At 37.3% G+C, this 19,831-nt stretch overlaps 1 protein-coding gene across 1 annotated transcript in view; it reads right to left on the minus strand.

The window, feature by feature from the left end:
* Window positions 1–7,430: 7,430 nt before the first annotated feature.
* SLC5A8 (solute carrier family 5 member 8) overlaps window positions 7,431–19,831 on the minus strand; it is a 53,469-nt gene continuing 41,068 nt past the window's right edge. Inside the window, exons 11-15 of the mRNA XM_003269910.3 lie at window positions 18,621–18,707; window positions 17,042–17,247; window positions 12,528–12,631; window positions 8,847–8,926; window positions 7,431–7,851 (exon numbers count right to left, since the gene is read on the minus strand). Of these exons, the coding sequence (XP_003269958.1) occupies window positions 7,726–7,851; window positions 8,847–8,926; window positions 12,528–12,631; window positions 17,042–17,247; window positions 18,621–18,707 (603 nt within the window). The 3' untranslated portion in view covers window positions 7,431–7,725. The remainder of the gene's footprint in view (window positions 7,852–8,846; window positions 8,927–12,527; window positions 12,632–17,041; window positions 17,248–18,620; window positions 18,708–19,831) is intronic.

A 19,831-nucleotide genomic window follows, 5' to 3' on the forward strand; every position in this document is an offset into this window, starting at 1 on the left:
AAATAATGTCTATTGCAGCAACTTAGATGGAACTGGAGGCTATTATTCTAAGTGACGTAAGTCAGGAATGGAAAAGCAAATACCACATGTTCTCATTTATAAGTGGGAGCTAAGCTATGCATACACAAAGGCATGCAGAGTGGTATAATGGACATTAGAGACTCAGAAGGTGGGGACGCTGAGGAAGAGGAATGAAAAACTATCTGTTGGGTACCAGGTACACTACTCAGGTGACCAGTGCACTGAACTCTCACACTTCGCCACTATACAATTCACCCATGTAACCAAAAACTGTACCTCTAAAGCTATTGAAATAAAACGTTTTATAATGGATTGGGACAGAAAAGCTTGTACTTTTTTGTACTTTTTATTTTTCAATATGGTGTTAATTCATTAAAAAATAAAATAGTCTTCTGTGACAAAAGTTCTACATGTTTATACTTTTTGTAATCTATAGACAGCACTTAGTAATAGTCCTTTATGTTGTAAATAGGGTGGAAGTATCTTTTTGTAAAGGCTGATAAAATTAAGTGTATTCAATTTGACATTTATCCCCTCAAAACAGACAACTGCGAGAAACTTACAGGGAGTTTAATCAGCAAGTTGAAAATTCAGATTCACAACCATGTTTTTACATTGAAATGTTCAACATTCTCAAGCATTTCATAAACAATAAGCACAAAACTTAAATGGAAAAGCATACAGTGAATTTTCAGTAACTAAATGCTCATGTACTCAATGAACTCTTTGTCTTTATGGAAAAACTCAGAATTTCCTCTAAGAATCAACACAGAGAGTTACTTCCCCATCTCAACCCCCTCCCTGTTCCTTGTATTTATTTCATGGACACTCAGTTGAAAAAAAATTCAAAATCTTTACATGTATGTATTTAATATTTCCTTCATCCTAATGTGTGTCAATATTAGAAGCCATGTGGAGAATCTAAACTGTCCTAAGACTTCTTTAAATCATTATTCAAAATTCTAATGGATAAATTCCTCGACAAATACAGCCTCCGAAGACTAAACCAGGAAGAAGTTGAATCTCTGAATAGACCAATAACAGGTTCTGAAATTGTGGCAATAATCAATAGCTTACCAACCAAAAAGAGTCCAGGACCTGAATGGATTCACAGCCGAATTCTACCAGAGGTACAAGGAGGAACTGGTACCATTCCTTCTGAAACTATTCCAATCGATAGAAAAAGAGGGAATCCTCCCTAACACATTTTATGAAGCCAGCATCGTCCTGATACCAAAGCCTGGCAGAGACATAACCAAAAAAGAGAATTTCAGACCAATATCCTTGATGAACATTGATGCAAAAATCCTCAATAAAATACTGGCAAACCGAATCCAGCAGCACATCAAAAAGCTTATCCACCATAATCAAGAGGGCTTCATCCCTGGCATGCAAGGCTGGTTCAACATACGCAAATCAATAAATGTAATCCAGCATATAAACAGAACCAAAGACAAAAACCACATGATTATCTCAATAGATGCAGAAAAGGCCTTTGACAAAATTCAACAACCCTTCATGCTAAAAACTCTCAATAAATTAGGTATTGATGGGACGTATCTCAAAATAATAAGAGCTATCTATGACAAACCCACAGCCAATATCATACTGAATGGGCAAAAACTGGAAGCATTCCCTCTGAAAACTGGCACAAGACAGGGATGCCCTCTCTCACCACTCCTATTCAACATAGTGCTGGAAGTTCTGGCCAGAGCAATCAGGCAGGAGAAGGAAATAAAGGGTATTCAATTAGGAAAAGAGGAAGTCAAATTGTCCCTGTTTGCAGATGACATGATTGTATATCTAGAAAACCCCAATGTCTCAGCCCAAAATCTCCTTAAGCTGATTAGCAACTTCAGCAAAGTCTCAGGATACAAAATCAATGTACAAAAATCACAAGCATTCTTGTACACCAATCACAGACAAACAGAGAGCCAAATCATGAGTGAACTCCCATTCACAATTGCTTCAAAGAGAATAAAATACCTAGGAATCCAACTTACAAGGGATGTGAAGGACCTCTTCAAGGAGAACTACAAACCACTGCTCAATGAAATAAAAGAGGATACAAACAAATGGAAGAACATTCCATGCTCATGGGTTGGAAGAATCAATATCGTGAAAATGGCCATACTGCCCAAGGTAATTTATAGATTCAATGCCATCCCCATCAAGCTACCAATGACTTTCTTCACAGAATTGGAAAAAACTACTTTAAGGTTCATATGGAACCAAAAAAGAGCCCGCATCACCATGTCAATCCTAAGCCAAAAGAACAAAGCTGGAGGCATCAGGCTACCTGACTTCAAACTATACTACAAGGCTACAGTAACCAATACAGCATGGTACTGGTACCACAACAGAGACATAGATCAATGGAACAGAACAGAGCCCTCAGAAATAATGCCGCATATCTACAACTATCTGATCTTTGACAAACCTGACAAAAACAAGAAATGGGGAAAGGATTCCCTATTTAATAAATGGTGCTGGGAAAACTGGCTAGCCATATGTAGAAAGCTGAAACTGGATCCCTTCCTTACACCTTATACAAAAATTAATTCAAGATGGATTAAAGACTTAAATGTTACACCTAAAACCATTAAAATCCTACAGGAAAACCTAGGCAATACCATTCAGGACATAGGCGTGGTCAAGGACTTCATGTCTAAAACACCAAAAGCAATGGCAACAAAAGCCAAAATTGACAAATGGGATCTCATTAAACTAAAGAGCTTCTGCACAGCAAAAGAAACTACCATCAGAGTGAACAGGCAACCTACAGAATGGGAGAAAATTTTTGCAACCTACTCAACTGACAAAGGGCTAATACCCAGAATCTACAATGAACTCAAACAAATTTACAAGAAAAAAACAAACAACCCCATCAAAAAGTGGGCAAAGGACATGAACAGACACTTCTCAAAAGAAGACATTTATGCAGCCAAAAAACACATGAAGAAATGCTCATCATCACTGGCCATCAGAGAAATGCAAATCAAAACCTCAGTGAGATACCATCTCACACCAGTTAGAATGGCCATCATTAAAAAATCAGGAAACAACAGGTGCTGGAGAGGATGTGGAGAAATAGGAACACTTTTACACTGTTGGTGGGACCGTAAACTAGTTCAACCATTGTGGAAGTCAGTGTGGCGATTCCTCAGGGATCTAGAACTAGAAATACCATTTGACCCAGCCATCCCATTACTGGGTATATACCCAAAGGTCTATAAATCATGCTGCTATAAAGACACATGCACACGTATGTTTATTGCGGCACTATTCACAATAGCAAAGACTTGGAACCAACCCAAATGTCCAACAACGACAGACTGGATTAAGAAAATGTGGCACATATACACCATGGAATACTATGCAGCCATAAAAAATGATGAGTTCGTGTCCTTTGTAGGGACATGGATGAAACTGGAAAACATCATTCTCAGTAAACTATCGCAAGGACAAAAAACCAAACACTGCATGTTCTCACTCATAGGTGGGAATTGAACAATGAGAACTCATGGACACAGGAAGGGGAACATCACACTCTGGGAACTGTTGTGGGGTTGGGGAAGGGGGGAGGGACAGCATTAGGAGATATACCTAATGCTAAATGACGAGTTAATGGGTGCAGGAAATCAACATGGCACATGGATACATATGTAACAAACCTGCACATTGTGCACATGTACCCTAAAACCTAAAGTATAATAAAAAAAAAAAAACCCTATGTGATGTGTTGATAGGTGCAGCAAACCACCATAACACATGTTTTTGTATGTTACAAACCTGCACATCCTGCACATGTACCCTGTAACTTGAAAAAAAAAACAATAAAATGTTTATTTAAAAATATAAAAAAAAATCATTATTCACAATTCTATGGTCCTTAATAATTTAATAATGCTGTGAAAACACATGGTCATTGTTCTGCATCATAACATTAGATATGCCAGTGGCATTTTCATCCTTACCTGTAGATGAGAACATTCAGATAGAATTTTCAGGCCGTTTCCCTAAAGAAACACAACCAGGCTGTGTGACTTCAAGAAAATCAACCTTATTCTCCAGGGCAAGGTTTCTCAAACTCTACACTATGGACATCTTAGGCTGGATAATTTTTTGTTGTGGAGGAGGAGAGCACCCTTGCAGGCCTCAAGAGATGTTTACCAGTTTCCCTAAATTCTACCCACTAGATACCAGTAGCACCATCCAAAAATGTCTCCAGACATTTCCAAATATCCCCTAAGAGGCAAAATTGTCCCCTTTGAGAACCAATGGTCTGGAGAGAAAATGACTGCATAAGCAACTAATTAGATGAATGTGAATTTATGCTGTTTTACATCTTACCTATAAAATTTTCATTTTCTATGGAGTGAATAAACTGACATATATATAGATATGTATATTTTATCTATTATATATATCTATATATATGTATTTTTTTTTGAGATGGAATCTTGCTCTGTTGCCCAGGCTGGAGTGCAGTGGTGTGATCTCGGCTCACCATAACCTCCACCTCCCAGGTTCAAGCGATTCTCCTGCCTCAGCCTCCCGAGTAGCTGGGACTACAGGTGTGTGCCACCATGCCCAGCTAATTTTTGTATTTTTAGTAGAGATGGGGTTTCACTACGTTGGCCAGGCTGGTCTCGAGCTTCTGACTTTGTGATCCACCCACCTCGGCCTCCCAAATTATATTTTTCTTTAAAGTTTACATTCCCTCTATTGGAATAATCCTGCTGACTCCTAAATATATTTTACTATTTCCATGACACACATTTTTAAGAGAAGGCACTATCTCTACATCATGATATTGCAAATTAACAGCTCTATTTTTTAAAACTGGCAAATGACTTTTGTCTCAAACTTTGATTCCCAGTCATACTGCAATATTAAGTAACACTATCTGAGTTAGTAAAGTGCTATTCTGTCACAGAGCTCAACCTGATCTTTTCTACTGACATTATTTCTGTGAGGTAGGCAGGAGCTTAGTGCTATGTACCATTGTTAGAGGAGATTAAGGGTCAATTCAAGGGTATACAACTTGTCAACAGCAAAACAGACATTGACAGACAACTTGTATGGCTTTTCCCCCACTTGTGTTTTTGTCATTCAAAATAACTAAGAGTAGCAGATTATGTAATTTATGTGACAATGGATTAACATTTTACCCTTATTTGGTTTTATCTAAAAATTTAGAAATTAAGATAAATTATTTTGAGCTAATAATATTACATTGCTTTCTTAAGAATCCTATCAGGCATTCTCCTGTGTTTATAAAACTAAAATATTGATAGTTCTAAATGTCACAAAAATATACTCCGTCTAAAGGAAAGTGAACAAGAATGGAAACATCATGTTTCTCATTAAGAATACATGGCGTAACTCCCTGGCAATCAGGTAAGACAAAAAAATGACCCGACTTTGATTTCCAAAATTGAAGCATTTTACACACATACGCATTTAGAATTATTAAACGAATAACCATAGTTCAAAACACATTCGTGTAAAACAAACACATCTTCCTGCTTATTCAAACATTGCAGAAAGACTCCCCAAAATTTCATATTTGCTTACAAATATAGTGATTTAAAAATAACATCTATCCACATAAGAAATATATGAATATATAGTTAATTTATTTGTATTATTTATTTATTTATGTATTTTTTGAGTCAGGGTTCCATCACCCAGAGTGGAGTACAGTAGCGCAATCGCAGCTCACTGCAGCCTCGACCTCCTGGCTCGAGCAATCTTCCCACGTCAGCCTCCTAAGTAGCTGGGACTACAGACACATACCACCGTGCCTGGCTAATTCTTGTATTTTTTTGTAGAGATGGAGTTTTGACACTTTGCCCAGGTTTATGTAGTTAACTTAAATGTTATATAAATCTTCCTCTCTCTCTCTCTCTTTTTTTTTTTTTTTTTTTTGAGACAAGATTTCACTCTGTTACCCAGGCTGAAGTGCAGTGGTGTAATCATAGCTCAATGCAGCCTTGAAATCCTGGGCTCAAGCTATCCTCCCACCTCAGCTTCCCTAGTAACTGGGACTACAAGTATGTGGCAACATGCCTAGCTAAGTTATTTTGATTTTGATTTTTGTAGAGATGAGGTCTAACTATGTTCCCAGGCTGGACTTAAACTCCTGGCCTCAAGCGATCTTCCTGCCTCAGCCTCCCAAATGTTGAGATTACAAGCATGAGCCACCATGCCCAGCCTTTTTTATTTTTTTTATTTCTTAACATTGTCAGTTAGCAATCTCTAAATGTACAGGGCATGATTACCTAAATAACACGTATCAGGAAATAAGCATAAAATTATTTAATCATAAAAACATTTGTATGTATCTAAATATTTCTCTTATGTTTCTAAAGAAATTGAGAAGTTCAAAAAAGAACTTTTAAACAGTATCTAATGTGGAAACTGTACAAAAAATAAGTTGTTGATGAAATCCTATAACCAAACTCTTAGCTAGGAACATAGCAAAATAAACAGCTAAGCAACTTTGAGACTGCTACTTAAAAATTTTAAAACATGGAACAAAACATTTTTTGAGTCCAGACATTTTTTTAAAAAGTAGTGTTTTCTTATATAATTAGCTCTTTAACTGGATAAACATACTAAAATTTCAAAATTTCTAGGCATATGTATCTTTAAGTTTAGTTGATTGCAAATAAGTTGACATTCAAAAGTTCAACTTAATAGCATTAAGTGTAGTCATCTAACTCCATGCAGCTTAACCATTTTGAAGAATATAATATTCTTGGATCATCAAGTCCATAAATACCTACATCAAGTATATGTTAGTACCAAGCTAATGGGAGTTCATAATTTATAGTCTGGGACTTGATAAGCCAGGATTTGGGGTGGCATGATTCACATGAGTGTCTTGAGACATATCCAAGCCCAGGGCAATAAACAGAAAATTATGAAGACAAGCTCAGTTAGAGTGCACAACAGAACCCAAGTTGATAGGTCAGAAACTGGCCATGCAGATAAAAATTACAGTCTAAGAAAGGCAGTATCAGCAGCCAAAGTCCAGAAACTCTAGAAAACAAGCCAAAAGGCACAAGAATTAATGAACAGCACCAAGAAGACTTTGATCATTTGGCGCATGGTCTTTCCCAGACAGAATACTTATTGATTACCACCTTCCTGATTCAGAATCAGTTTGCAGGTTAGTATATGCCCAGGGCTGATAAGGGGATAAAAAGCAAAGATCTAGACAACACAGACCTGTTACCTCATTGCTCCCTAAGAATGGTGTATGTGGTAGGAGGGAAAAAAGCTCTTTTCAAGATGAATTATGATTTTGGCAAACTTCCAAACTTATATGCTAGCACCAAGGCATGGAAAATATTTTCAATAATACCGGAATTTAAGAATATACCTTTGACAATCAAATACATGTTCACATGTGTGTATTAGCCTTTCAGCATCTATGTAGTTATAATTTTCACAATTATAACTTCACTGAAATAAAGGAAAGAGAGGGAAATGTCAATGCCAGAATTCTAAACTCCAGAGTAACATCAATTAATGATGTAGTAAATGAAGATAGTCCAGACTTTGTTTTAACAAAAACTTTTCCCCCAAACACCCATGATACAACACACACACACAAAGAAAACCTGATCCAATTATCCTGGAAAACATATAAAATTGAAACATCATTTAAGGGCATCTAGTATCAGAGCTGCTTCACAAATGAGTCCCATTGCTCTTGCCACTCTGATCTGAGAAGTTCAATTCAATGTGGTTGAAGGCAGGATTATCAGTTCCACCATCTTCCACTGGATGCGATTTATAGCTTAAAACATGCTTTTTCTAAAAGAAAATGTTAACATGGTGATTGGGGGAAAAAAAGAAGCTCTTCATTCATGTAATTCTAAATAATTGTTCCTACTATTTTTATTTCTCTGCATCAGCTTTCTAATCTACTGAGGGAGAGAAATATACAACAGGTATACTTCCTCAGAGGATAGAGAGAGATTCAACAGATACAGGTTATCAGAAGATAGATACAAACTAGCCCATCAGACAATAGATATACAACAGATTTACATTATCAGAGGATAGACAGATATATAGAGAGATATAACAGATACAGGTTATCAGAGGATAGATAGATATAGAGAGATATACAACAGATACAGGTTATCAGAGGATAGACAGATATATAGAGAGATACAATAGATATAGATTATCAGAGGATAGAGAGAGATAGAGAGATATACAACAGGTGTAGCTCATAGAGAATAGAGGGATATACAACAGATATAGTTTATCAGAGGATAGAGAGAGATAGAGAGATATACAACAGGTGTAGCTCATAGAGAATAGAGGGATATACAACAGATATAGGTTATCAGAGGATAGAGAGAGATAGAGAGATATACAACAGGTGTAGCTCATAGGGAATAGAGGGATATACAACAGATATAGGTTATCAGAGGATAGAGAGAGATAGAGAGATATACAACAGGTGTAGCTCATAGGGAATAGAGGGATATACAACAGATATAGGTTATCAGAGGATAGAGAGATATACAGCAGATACAGATCATCAAAGGAAAGAGGATATACAACAGATATAGCTCATCAGAGGATAGACAGATAAACAATAGGTATAGCGTATCAGAGGATATGGAGCTATAAAACAGATATAGATCATCCTAGGATAGAGAGCTATCCAACATATATAGATCATCAGATTACATAAGGTTCATCACTTTTCAAGAAAGAGGCTGAGAACTAATTGGTGTTCTATCCAGGTAATAAAGCCCAGTTTCCTAACTCAAGATAAATGAAAGCCAACTCACTTTCTTAAAAATATCAAAATTAGATAAAAAGTCCTCCTTGGTTAGTATATATCTGGGGTCTAAGTTCTGTTTTCTTCCTCCTGGAAAAAAAAAAATGTACATGACTTACGTTGTTAAAAAGGACACCAGTAACTACACAGAGACATTCCATTATACAGGCATTTAACTTGTTCACGTTCAACTCCATACATTCATAAAACACAAAGAGAAAGGGAAACTTAAAAGCACTGATCACTTAGCCCACAATTCCCCTTTCCTTAGTTAGCCCCGGGTCTTGAAAGCCTCTCACTATAATAAATATGAGTCTTTTATATGTATATGTAATATATATATATGTATCATATATATGTGTGTGAGATAGAACTTAAATGCAAGCCAACTTCTTCATCTGGTACTCGACTAGAGAAACAGTCATCTGGCCCAATGCTGGTAGGAAAACTGGTTTAAAAGCACCCTCCATGCCATCAGTAAAATATCAAACCATCTGCCCCTGCTTCAGACAGTGGAGCTGCTTTTCCCCACTTCATTGGCTACAAATATACATGTCTATGAAGAAATGCAGGCAATTCTGAACTGCTGAATAAATTATTTAAATAAAAATTAGTATGCTGACTGATGTTTGATCCAAATCCTCTTCCCTAAGGTTTTCTTTACAAAAAAAAAAAATTCTATTTTGCTTTGGTATTTTTTGTGGATCAAAGAGGATGCTTTTAAAAATTGTGTATCTGAAAGAGTGGTCCTCAAACTACCCTTCCCCAAATCATTCAAGGAATGGACTTAAAATGCAGATTCCCAGACTCTAGCCTGGACTGACCAAATTAGAACCTCTGTGGTAGGATCCCTGAAGCCTGATTTTTATAAAATTTCCAAGAGGATCCTTATGCCCTCTAAAGTTTAAGAACCACTACTTTAGTACAAATACTAGACTTTTAATTATGGGAACCTCTGCTGTTCTGGAGATAGAATCAATTTGAAATGAATTCGTTCAATGTTATTGAGTACCTACTGTGTGCTGGAGATGCTGCTAAGTGCTAGAGAAACAGAGAAACAAAACAATCTCTGTGCCCACAGTTTGTGATCTACTTAGGAAACTATTTGCCCCCATTTTCCTGATGAAAACATAGCCTTCTGCATAGTAAAAATCAGGGGAGTGCGGAAACGCAACCAAGTCTGTCAGGCCTGAACTCTTATGGGAGTTTTAGTATACTACAATAGGTTTTAAAATCTATTTCCCAGGGAACATCAAAATTGCGTGCTTCTCGATAGTTTTCAAGGTACTCACTGCTTCTGTGAAGTAGGAATAAGTTATTTGTGCAGTTAATGAAGTTGAAGTGTTTTCCATTACTGGATCCCAGTCACTGAGGTAGAGCGTTACTTCTTGAAACAAAAGATATAGCTGTATATGGTTTTTCAGAATCAAAGCATTTAAAAGAAAAAAAGGAGTACTCAAAGGAGCTACTCTGATACTCCACTTTCTTTTAAAAAACGAGCTAAATAGGGACCAAATGGCAAATAGTACAGGGAGACTGGCTAGGTGTATTCCAGATCTGAACAACTGAATAACTGCTGGGAAAAGATGAAAATCTGTCTTAAGACTGGGCATGGTGGCTCACGCCTGTAATCCCAACAATTTGGGAGACCGAGGTGGGTGGATCACCTGAGGTCAGGAGTTCGAGACCAGCCTGGCCAATATGGTGAAACCCCATCTCTATTAAAAATACAAAAATTAGCCGGGCATGGTGGTGCGCGCCTGTAGTCCCAGCTACTCGGGAAGCTGAGGCAGAAGAATCCCTTGAAAGCAGGAGGCAGAGGTTGCAGTGAGCCGAGATCGCACCACTGCACTCCAGCCTGGGCAAAAGAGCAAGATTCCATCTCAACAACAACAGCAACAAAAATCTGTGTGAAAATATAGGAAACTGGACCAAAAAAATTAATAAACCTGCTGTGCTGGGAATTTTATTTTTGAGAAAGAGCACAGTCCTTTTGGAAAAGAAAGAGAATATTTTCCAACAACTGTTTGAGAAATAATGAATAGCAACAAATTTTATAATTATAAATACAAGTGTCACAGAAGTTTAAGAGACGGTGCTATCTCAGTGCCAAAAAACAGAAAATGATAGCAGGATTCTGTAAAGTGGCACAGTGCTGGCAGCTTTGTAGCATGGGGCAAACAAAGACATCAGACATCCTTGAACACAGTATATGATTTCTGACTAGTTGTAACACATGTTGAAGGAGGCAGTGCACCCTTCCCCTGGCGTGGCTGCTGTGGATGCATACATGTGAGGGGATGTAGGGAGTCAGGGAGCCCAGCATGTTTCACCAACTCCACATTACCCCGGCCCCAGCACTGTGATCTCTCACCTGGGTTACTGCAATAGCCTCTTCCCTGCCCTCGTTCCCCTACAGACTATTCTCAAAATTGGATCAGAGCACTCCTTTGATAATTATTGGAAAAGTAAGTGAAAAAATATCTCACATAGTAGACCTAAAAGACACAGAGATGAAAAATAAGAGAGAAAAACACGAGAAAATTAGAAGAACTGTCCATGATTCTGATTCAAATGTTTGACTAATAGGAGTTCCCAGAGAGAGAACACAGAAAATTATTAAAAATAAAAATAAAAAGGAAGAAAAGAAAACAAAAAAGAAAATGTCCAGAACTGAAGGACATGGATCTTCAGATTGAATGGGCCCTACTGAAGGCCTAGGCCAAGGCAGTCATTGTGAAAATGGGACACATGCAAAGTGTCAGCTGGTAGCAGAGCACTGTCACAACAGCAACATAGCAAGCTAGAAAAAAATTCAGACATCCTCTCAGAAAAAAGAAAAGTTCTTTTCAACCCTAGAAATTTCTACTCAAACAATCAATCAAGCATAAGATAGATTAAATAATTTTTTTCAGACACACAAAGTTTCCAAAACCTCTTCTTTTGTGTACTCATTCTTGAGAATATGCTATAGGATGTGTTTCATTCAATTAAGGGAGTAAATGAGAATGAGAAGTAATGAATATGGGCAGTAGAAAACCCAACACAGGAAAAGGGGCTAAGAGAATTCATAGAATGAGGACAAAATAGAGTCCCAAGATAACCGTTCTACAGCAATCCCAGAGAGCAATTTATATACTGTGTGTATCAATTTGATTTTTTTAAAATGAACACACTTATTTAAAAAATGATAAACATCTGAAAAAAAAAGCCTCCACACTATGTTTAGATATAACCTGTGTATGCTTCTTTACAGTTCACAAAGAATGAATACTGGACCATGTAAAGGTCATAGCATATTGGGTTATTGTAAAAATATGTGTAAAATCCCTAACATCATAGTAGTTACAAAGTTCTTTTCAAGCATCTTATTTTTGTCTTACAGCAACTTGTGAGATGGGCAGGTCGATTATTATCGTCCTCATTTTACACATAAGAAAGCTGAGGCTCAGTGGAGCTATGTGACTTGTCCAAGTTCATGCAGCCCCTAAAGGGCAGAACCAAGATTCAAATAGAAATGAGTCTTCTGCTTTCAAGTCTAGGCCTTCAGATTTCCCATGAGTAAAACAGAAGAAATAATTAAACTAGTTGTCAATAGGCTCATAGTAAAATAACATAAATAGCTATAAAACAGATACAGTAAAAACCAATATAGAGGTAAATACAACAATACTAATGTTTAGATAGTTACCTGTTGGTAAACTGACAAGTATCCCCACTAATAATGTTACCAAAGTTCCAACAGTGCTGAAGTATAGATATGATAAAGAATACCAGTTATCCATCAGTGGAGTCCTAAGAGAGCAAAAACACAACGGTAAGATTTCATGTAATGCCACTAGCAACTACCAGTATATACAAGTGATTCTCATGGCAAGGTCAAAATATAACACATAATAATGTTTTTAATGTCATAACTTGCTGTCCTAATTTTATCTTATCGGATCAGGAATTGAAAGTAAAACTTCACCTTGACTATATACTAAAATAATCGAAGGTCATGTTTATTCATTCAATTCTGCATGATGTCCCAGGCACTGCTCTTGTGATTGGACAGTCAGCCATAAATAAGGTAGATAAACCATTTGACCCAGCAATCCCATTACTGGGTATATATCCAAAGGAAAACAAATTGTTCTACCAAAAAGACACGTGCACTTATATGTTCATCACAGCACTATTCACAATAGCAAAGACATGCAATCAACCTAGGTGCCCATCAATGGTGGACTGGATAAAGAAAATGTGGTACATATACACCATGGAATACCATGCAGCCATAAAAAAAGAACAAAATCATGTCCTTTTCAGCAACATGGATGCGGCTGGAGGCCATTATCCAAGCAAATTAATGCAGGCACAGAAAACCAAATACCACATGTTCTCACTTATAAGTAGGAGCTAAACATTGGGTACTTACGGACACAAAGAAGGGAACAATAGACACTGGGGACTACTAGAGGGTGAAGAGAGACAGGCAAGAGTTTACCCAAGTAAGAAACCTGCACAGGTATCTAAAATAAAAGTTGAAATTATTTTTTAAAAGTAAAGTAGATAAGATTCCTGCTCACATAAAGTTTATATTCTAATGGAGAGATAAATACAATAAACAAATTAATAAATATAATAATTTCCACTAGTAGAAAGCGCTGTAAGGAAAGTAAAACAAGAGGATGTGCTATTAACAGGGTGAAGAGGGAGGAACTACACTACGAGTGGTCAGAGAAAACCTTTGGGAATAAATGACATTTGAACTGAGATCTGAGAAACAAAATGTTCTTGAGGAAAGCATCTCAGAGACTAAACACCAGCTGACTGAGGCACAGTGAGCAAGACATTGATTACAAGATGAAAGATAGGCAGGGGGCTTTTTGTGGGACTGGGCATGAGTTGGAATTTTACTCTACAGGCAACGGCACTCATTGCAATGTTTTAAGTGAAAGAGTAACATGAATATTCCATGGTCATTTCTACAATGATTGTTCTAGGATTCCACTTTCAGTTTTGATAGCTGCTTGATTTAGACCAACCATTCTGCAGAGAACAATATATAAAACCTGGGGCATGCGGAGGGAGGCAGGTTTTTGAAGATATCAGAGAGATCAAGACAATGAGAATGTGGCTGGGATGGTGGCTCACGCCTATAATCCCAGCACTTTGGGAGACCAAGGCAGGTGGATAACCTGAGGTCAGGAGTTCGAGACCAGCCTGGCCAACCTGGTGAAACCCCATCTTTACTAAAAATACAAAAATTGGCCAGGTATGGTGGCACATGCCTGTAATCCCAGCTACTTGGGAGGCTGAGGCACAAAAATCACTTGAACCCAGAGGTGGAGGTTACATTGAGCTCGAGCCTGGGCAACAGAGCGAGACTCCGTCTCAAACAAAAACAAAAACAAAACAATGAGAACTTGAGGTGACAAGAACCCAGAAAGAAGGGGAACACACTGAGGTGAGCTAATGAAATTAAGAAAGTGTGATATTGAGCCAAAGATAGACAAAATAGAACAGAGTAGAGAATTGAGAAATAGACCCACAGAAAAATAGTTACTTGGTTAACATCGTTTTCATTGCCAGTGCATTCAATGGGGCAAAAGGGGAGTCTTTTCAATAAATTGTGTTTGGCTAACTGAGTATCCAATAGGGAAAAATAATCTTGATCACACCACCCACAGAAATCAACTGCAAAGTGATTACACTTCCCCAATGGAAATGGTTAACAATAAAGCTTTTAAATAAAAAATTAGTGGAATATCTTTATGATTGCAGGGTAGACCAGGACTTCTTAAACAAGACACACAAAGGACTAATCATATAGGAAAAAACTGAGAAACAGAAATAAATTAAAATTAAGAAATTTCGACTGACAAAAAAGGATCATTAAAAGAGTAAAAAGGCAACCCATAGAATGGGAGAAAAATATTTTCAAAACATATCTCATATCTAGAATATGTCATGAACTCCTATGTAAGTAAGAAAAAGACAGAGAATCCATTTCAAATGGACTAAAGACTTCAATAACTAAGTCACAAAAGTAAATATCCAAATGTCCAACAAACAAATGAAAATGTATTTGACTTCATTAATCATAATGGAAATACAAATTAAAACCACAGCAAGCTACCAATGTAACTATCAAATATTGTAAACTTAAAAAAATCAAAACTGAATCTAGGCAATTGAAACAATTTGTATCTAGGCTACCAAAGCATCACACATTCAACCTTCAGCTGGGTGGCTCACAACCCTTGTGCTCCAGCCATACAGAACTAGGATGATTTCCTAAGATGCCCTGATTCTTCAGTCCTTCATGCTTTTGCACCTGTCGTTTCTTCATTCTGCGACACATACTCCTCCCTCTGTGTGACCCTGTGCTCAATCCTGCCACCTGACTAACTCCAGCCCATGCAATTCTCCTCTAAGAAGGTTTCCTTGACTCCAGTCAGGCAGACTTCCTCCTTCTGGCTCCCATGATACCCTGTGAATATTACTTACCACAATGCATGTTTTAATTTATTTTCTTGTCCAATTTCCCTTCTGGTCATTTTCTGTAACAAGAATGACTTTCCAGATCTTCTCCTGCATCTAGCCAAACCTATGCATTCTTGAAGTAGTAGTACATCTCTGAAGTCTTCATGCTAACTTACACTCCAACTTCGTACTCACTCTTTTAACAAAAATGTATCAAGTATTTATTATTTACTATGTCCTAGTTTTTATACTTAGCATGCTTACTGAGTTTATTGTTTTGTGTATATTTGCACATTCCCTCCAGCTAGATTAGAATTTTCTGGAAGGCAGGAAACAGTGGCTGGGAGAGGAAGATTTTCTTCCGTGGATACTAAATAAATGGCCAGCACAGTGCTGGGTACATAGTCCACGGTCAAAAATTCTTGTTTATTAGCTGAAATGTTTGATAAGTAAACTAACATATAAAACTAATTATTATGGTACCAGGCATAGAATAAACTTCAGCTAATTTATTTGTTTCAGGAATCCAAATAACCATTTTGCCTTAGACTTTTAAGGGCAAATATTTACATAATTAGGAAAATGCTAAGCAAAATCGTAAAACAAGAAGAACATCCTGTGTCTTCTCACTTAACCTTCAATTAATCTTTTCTCCCTTTCTGACTCTGATGACTCTCCCAGCCCCCTCCAATTAGTGCTTTCATGCCTGTCCAGACTGCTCTCCACATGTCCTTGCCCCTCTCTCCACAGCACTTCACCTAGTAAAACTTCCCTCAAATATGCCTCAGGCTCTGGAACTACCTTTCCACTCTACCATATGCAGCTCACCTGCCTGGAACGCCCCTGGAAGTCCCACTGGCTAGCTTTCTCATAGCTGAATTCTCTCCAGAACACAAATTGCTAGTAATGGCTATATGTATGATCACGTTCCTTCTCCCAGGAGCGTGTCCATTTTAAGAGGAGTATGCCGTGTCCTGACCCCAAAGGTATGACTATAATGATGCCATTCCAGATAAGCTGGCAGTGGGGCAATACTCTAGGGGCAATGGCAGCATCTTTGCATTCCTTGAACATATTCACAGGGTTTGTGCTTTAAAGCTGGACACTTATATATCCACTAAAGAAAGTCTTGCCCTCACATTCACTATACAATAAAGCATGCCTCTGCCCACTCTATCAGTACTTTAAATCAGACAACTTCAGCATCTAGAGGCTCCAAAGTAAACTGCATGACTGAAATCTGTAGCATGAAGATCACAGCTACAATCACTTCTAATGCTTTAAAGATTTGGAATCTTCAACTGAACAAATGGCAGTTATTTAACATGTTTAAATAATTGTAGCTTTTGGTCAGTAAAATCTATCTTTCAAAGACTATATAAGCAATATTTATTTTATAATTGTGCTTTCCATTTTAAAAGTTTCTCCAAGACAAAGATAATTCTTCATGCAGCTAAGAGCTGGTGTTTAGGAGAGTTTACACATAATAGAATTTTCTCATTAATATTTAAGTTTTCTTAGATCTGTAGACAAGGCAGAAATTTCTAGAGAAATTATGAAAATACGACATTTTTTGTTACTGCTGCAGAAAATATTATAGCTAACCACATGGGTTTTACTCATTTCAGAATTAGGCAAAATCACAGTGTTGTAAGCAAGACAAAAAGCAAGTGGGGTTCCCTACTTGTTGCATAAATTTTTTAAAGTATAATGTAATAAAACTTAATTCAATACCTTTGAACATTGTATATTTGAAAAACAGTAGTAGTAAATGGCATTTCTGTGGTTGTCATCAAATTTGTCTCATTGTAGGTGCTGTTACAGCCTTGGATATCAAGATGCAATGGCAATGTTCTCTCAGGAAGTGGAGGATATATTTGAGCTCCAATTCCAACCCATAGAGAAATGGCAAATCCAGCCATCAGACCAACAAGTGCTCCCTGTAAAACAAGAATGCTTTTAAAAGAAAAATAATGCAATTTGCTTTGATGTCAAAATTAATATTAGAAAGCCAAGTTCAACATGGCACAAAATTACAAAACCCACAACGGCAGAAACATTCAACGCTCTCTCCTCCCAAGATAGTGCTCAGCCCATAAAAATCTATTGAATAAATGAACAAGTGAATAAATGAATGAAAGGTAGTGAGGCAGGGAGGGAAAAAGGAGTGAGAAAGGCCACTTTTAAGGAAGGCAGATAATCTGCTGGTGAAAAACCTGGACATGGTTTAAGAAGAAAAAAAAGATATTGTTTATGGCAGGAAGAATAGTATGTTATTCGCCCGTTACCGCCCCCAGAAAAGGACATGTTAGCTTAGTCAGCTACAGCTCTTCTGGAGGAAATACATGCTGGCAACAAATGCCAAATATCAAAAGTTGATTTTTAAATACATGTTTCTGATACTTAACAAACTAATGCATTTCATCATGCAAAGAATCTAATCCAAGCTTCAACATTCTGAGGTGGACACAAACAAATCTCCTTCATTGTGATTAATTCCTACAAAAGTAGCTTCTCATATGACATCTAATTGAGGATAATAAATCATAACCACAATAGTCCTTATTAATATCTGCCTTACCAATTCCTAATGCCTTGTAAGGAAAATAGAATTCCAAATGTGAAGTCAGAGTTCTATGGCTATTCTATATCTGAAGCAACTGCACATACATGATCAGTTTTTCCTGAACTACATCTTATAGCCAGACTGAACCAGTGGACTTTCTTCTGGGTTTCAGAGAAATAATTTATAGCTCATTTATTCCAAACAAAAGTTAGCACTTCTAAGCACAGATATGTCTAGGTAGAAGGACAGAGATATTATGTCTTTCTGGAAAATATTCCCAATTACGATCACCCCTTTGGGGCTTAAATGTCAGGAGTAGAAAATCCCTGGCCAAAGTGGTAAGATTGTGTTGCTTCTCTTTGCTATGCTATGGCTATTCACAGGAATCCTAAGTTTTACTGCCCTTAAATCTCTCATCTCTGAGCCTATTGATCTCTTTTAAATCCTAGCTATTAATTTTTGAGAAGAGCAAGTAGGTAAGTGCACAAAATTGTTGCTCCTTTAGTTATATTATGAATATTTAAAATTGCCCTATATGATTCTGGAAGTTTCCACTGAGCGTCACACATTTAGGGTCCCCATACATCGTACTTCCTTGTACACTCCACCAAAGTCAGCAGAAATAATTTAAGTCATCAAGACAAGTAGCTAATGACAAATCTCAAAGGAACCAACTGAGAAAAAAGTGTAGAGCTGCTAGTATAGTTCAAAAAGCAATCCTCAAGCATATTCATTCTTTGTACTTACAATTGAGTTGGCAAAGGGAACCAAAATGCCCAAAGTGAACAGGCCCATAAGTGGTCCACCAACCATACCAAATACGCTGAGTGCTGCCTACAAAAATAATACAGCGTCAGCAATTAGCAATCTCAAATCGAAACTGAAATATTTCAAAGTCATTTCATCAGGATAATGATTTAAAATATCCAGCCTCCTTCTGAAACTCATAGTTTCAGTCATGATAGCCTTGTCACTGGAAAAGAAGTCATTAGAACTTACAAGTTTCTGCATCTCAGTCTCAAGTATCCATCTGTTTCTGCAAGTAGCCTCAAAAAAGGCCACACAACACAAAGAAGATAGAGAGGCCTGCGACAATGGTAGCGCCCATGTGAATGTATAAGTCATGAATGACACCTCTCCTCTTAGCATTGCTCTTGCAGGTGTTTATAAATCACAGCACTCCTTTGTGCTTTGATCGTCTCAAAATCCTCTCATAACTGTGGACGAGTACTGCTATGTGACCAGAGAGGAGGATGAAACCCATTTGCCATTCCTGATTTGGTTCCCTAATAATGAAACTAGAACGAGAAATATGATTTTAAAAAGACTGATCAAATCATGTAGAAATAGATTTAAAATCTAATTAGATAATTGCAACCTTTGCTTTGATGTAGAGATACCAAATCCATGATAGTGAAAAAGATTTACAATGCAAACATCGAATGAGGTAATGCAACTAAATGAAGCTTCCAAGAGATATATGTTCCCAATAATCAAATGCCCAGTTCTTAAGAATGGAGAGAACCATAAAAGAAGATCAGGGAATCACTGGTTTGTCCAGAGAGTAAAGGGGTTTAATAGAGCAGAATGAATGAATCAAAGAGAAAATACCAAGTCAGGGAAATATTAGAGGAATTAGTGCTTCTTGTTGTTGTCGTTGTTGTTTTAAATAGGCCTACTTCATGGAAGAAGAAAAGGATGTGGTACTGAGTAGACAGGAGAACTAGTGCTTAAAAGGACGCGGACTCAAGTGTCAGTTTACAGAGTCCAGTCAGAAGGGAGATAGACTCCACTGCAAGACGTCATATGACCCACAAAGCAAGTTATGACTGTGTGATCTGTGAGCAGTTTTGGAGACATTACAAAGACACACAAAAAAGATTTAAAAGAGGAAATAAGACCTTGGCTAGAGATGAAGCAAGGATGAACTGGCTTGGAGTTATGATGACTTTGCTAGA

The sequence above is a fragment of the Nomascus leucogenys genome, chromosome 10, assembly GCF_006542625.1.
Source record: "Nomascus leucogenys isolate Asia chromosome 10, Asia_NLE_v1, whole genome shotgun sequence".
Taxonomy (NCBI): domain Eukaryota; kingdom Metazoa; phylum Chordata; class Mammalia; order Primates; family Hylobatidae; genus Nomascus; species Nomascus leucogenys.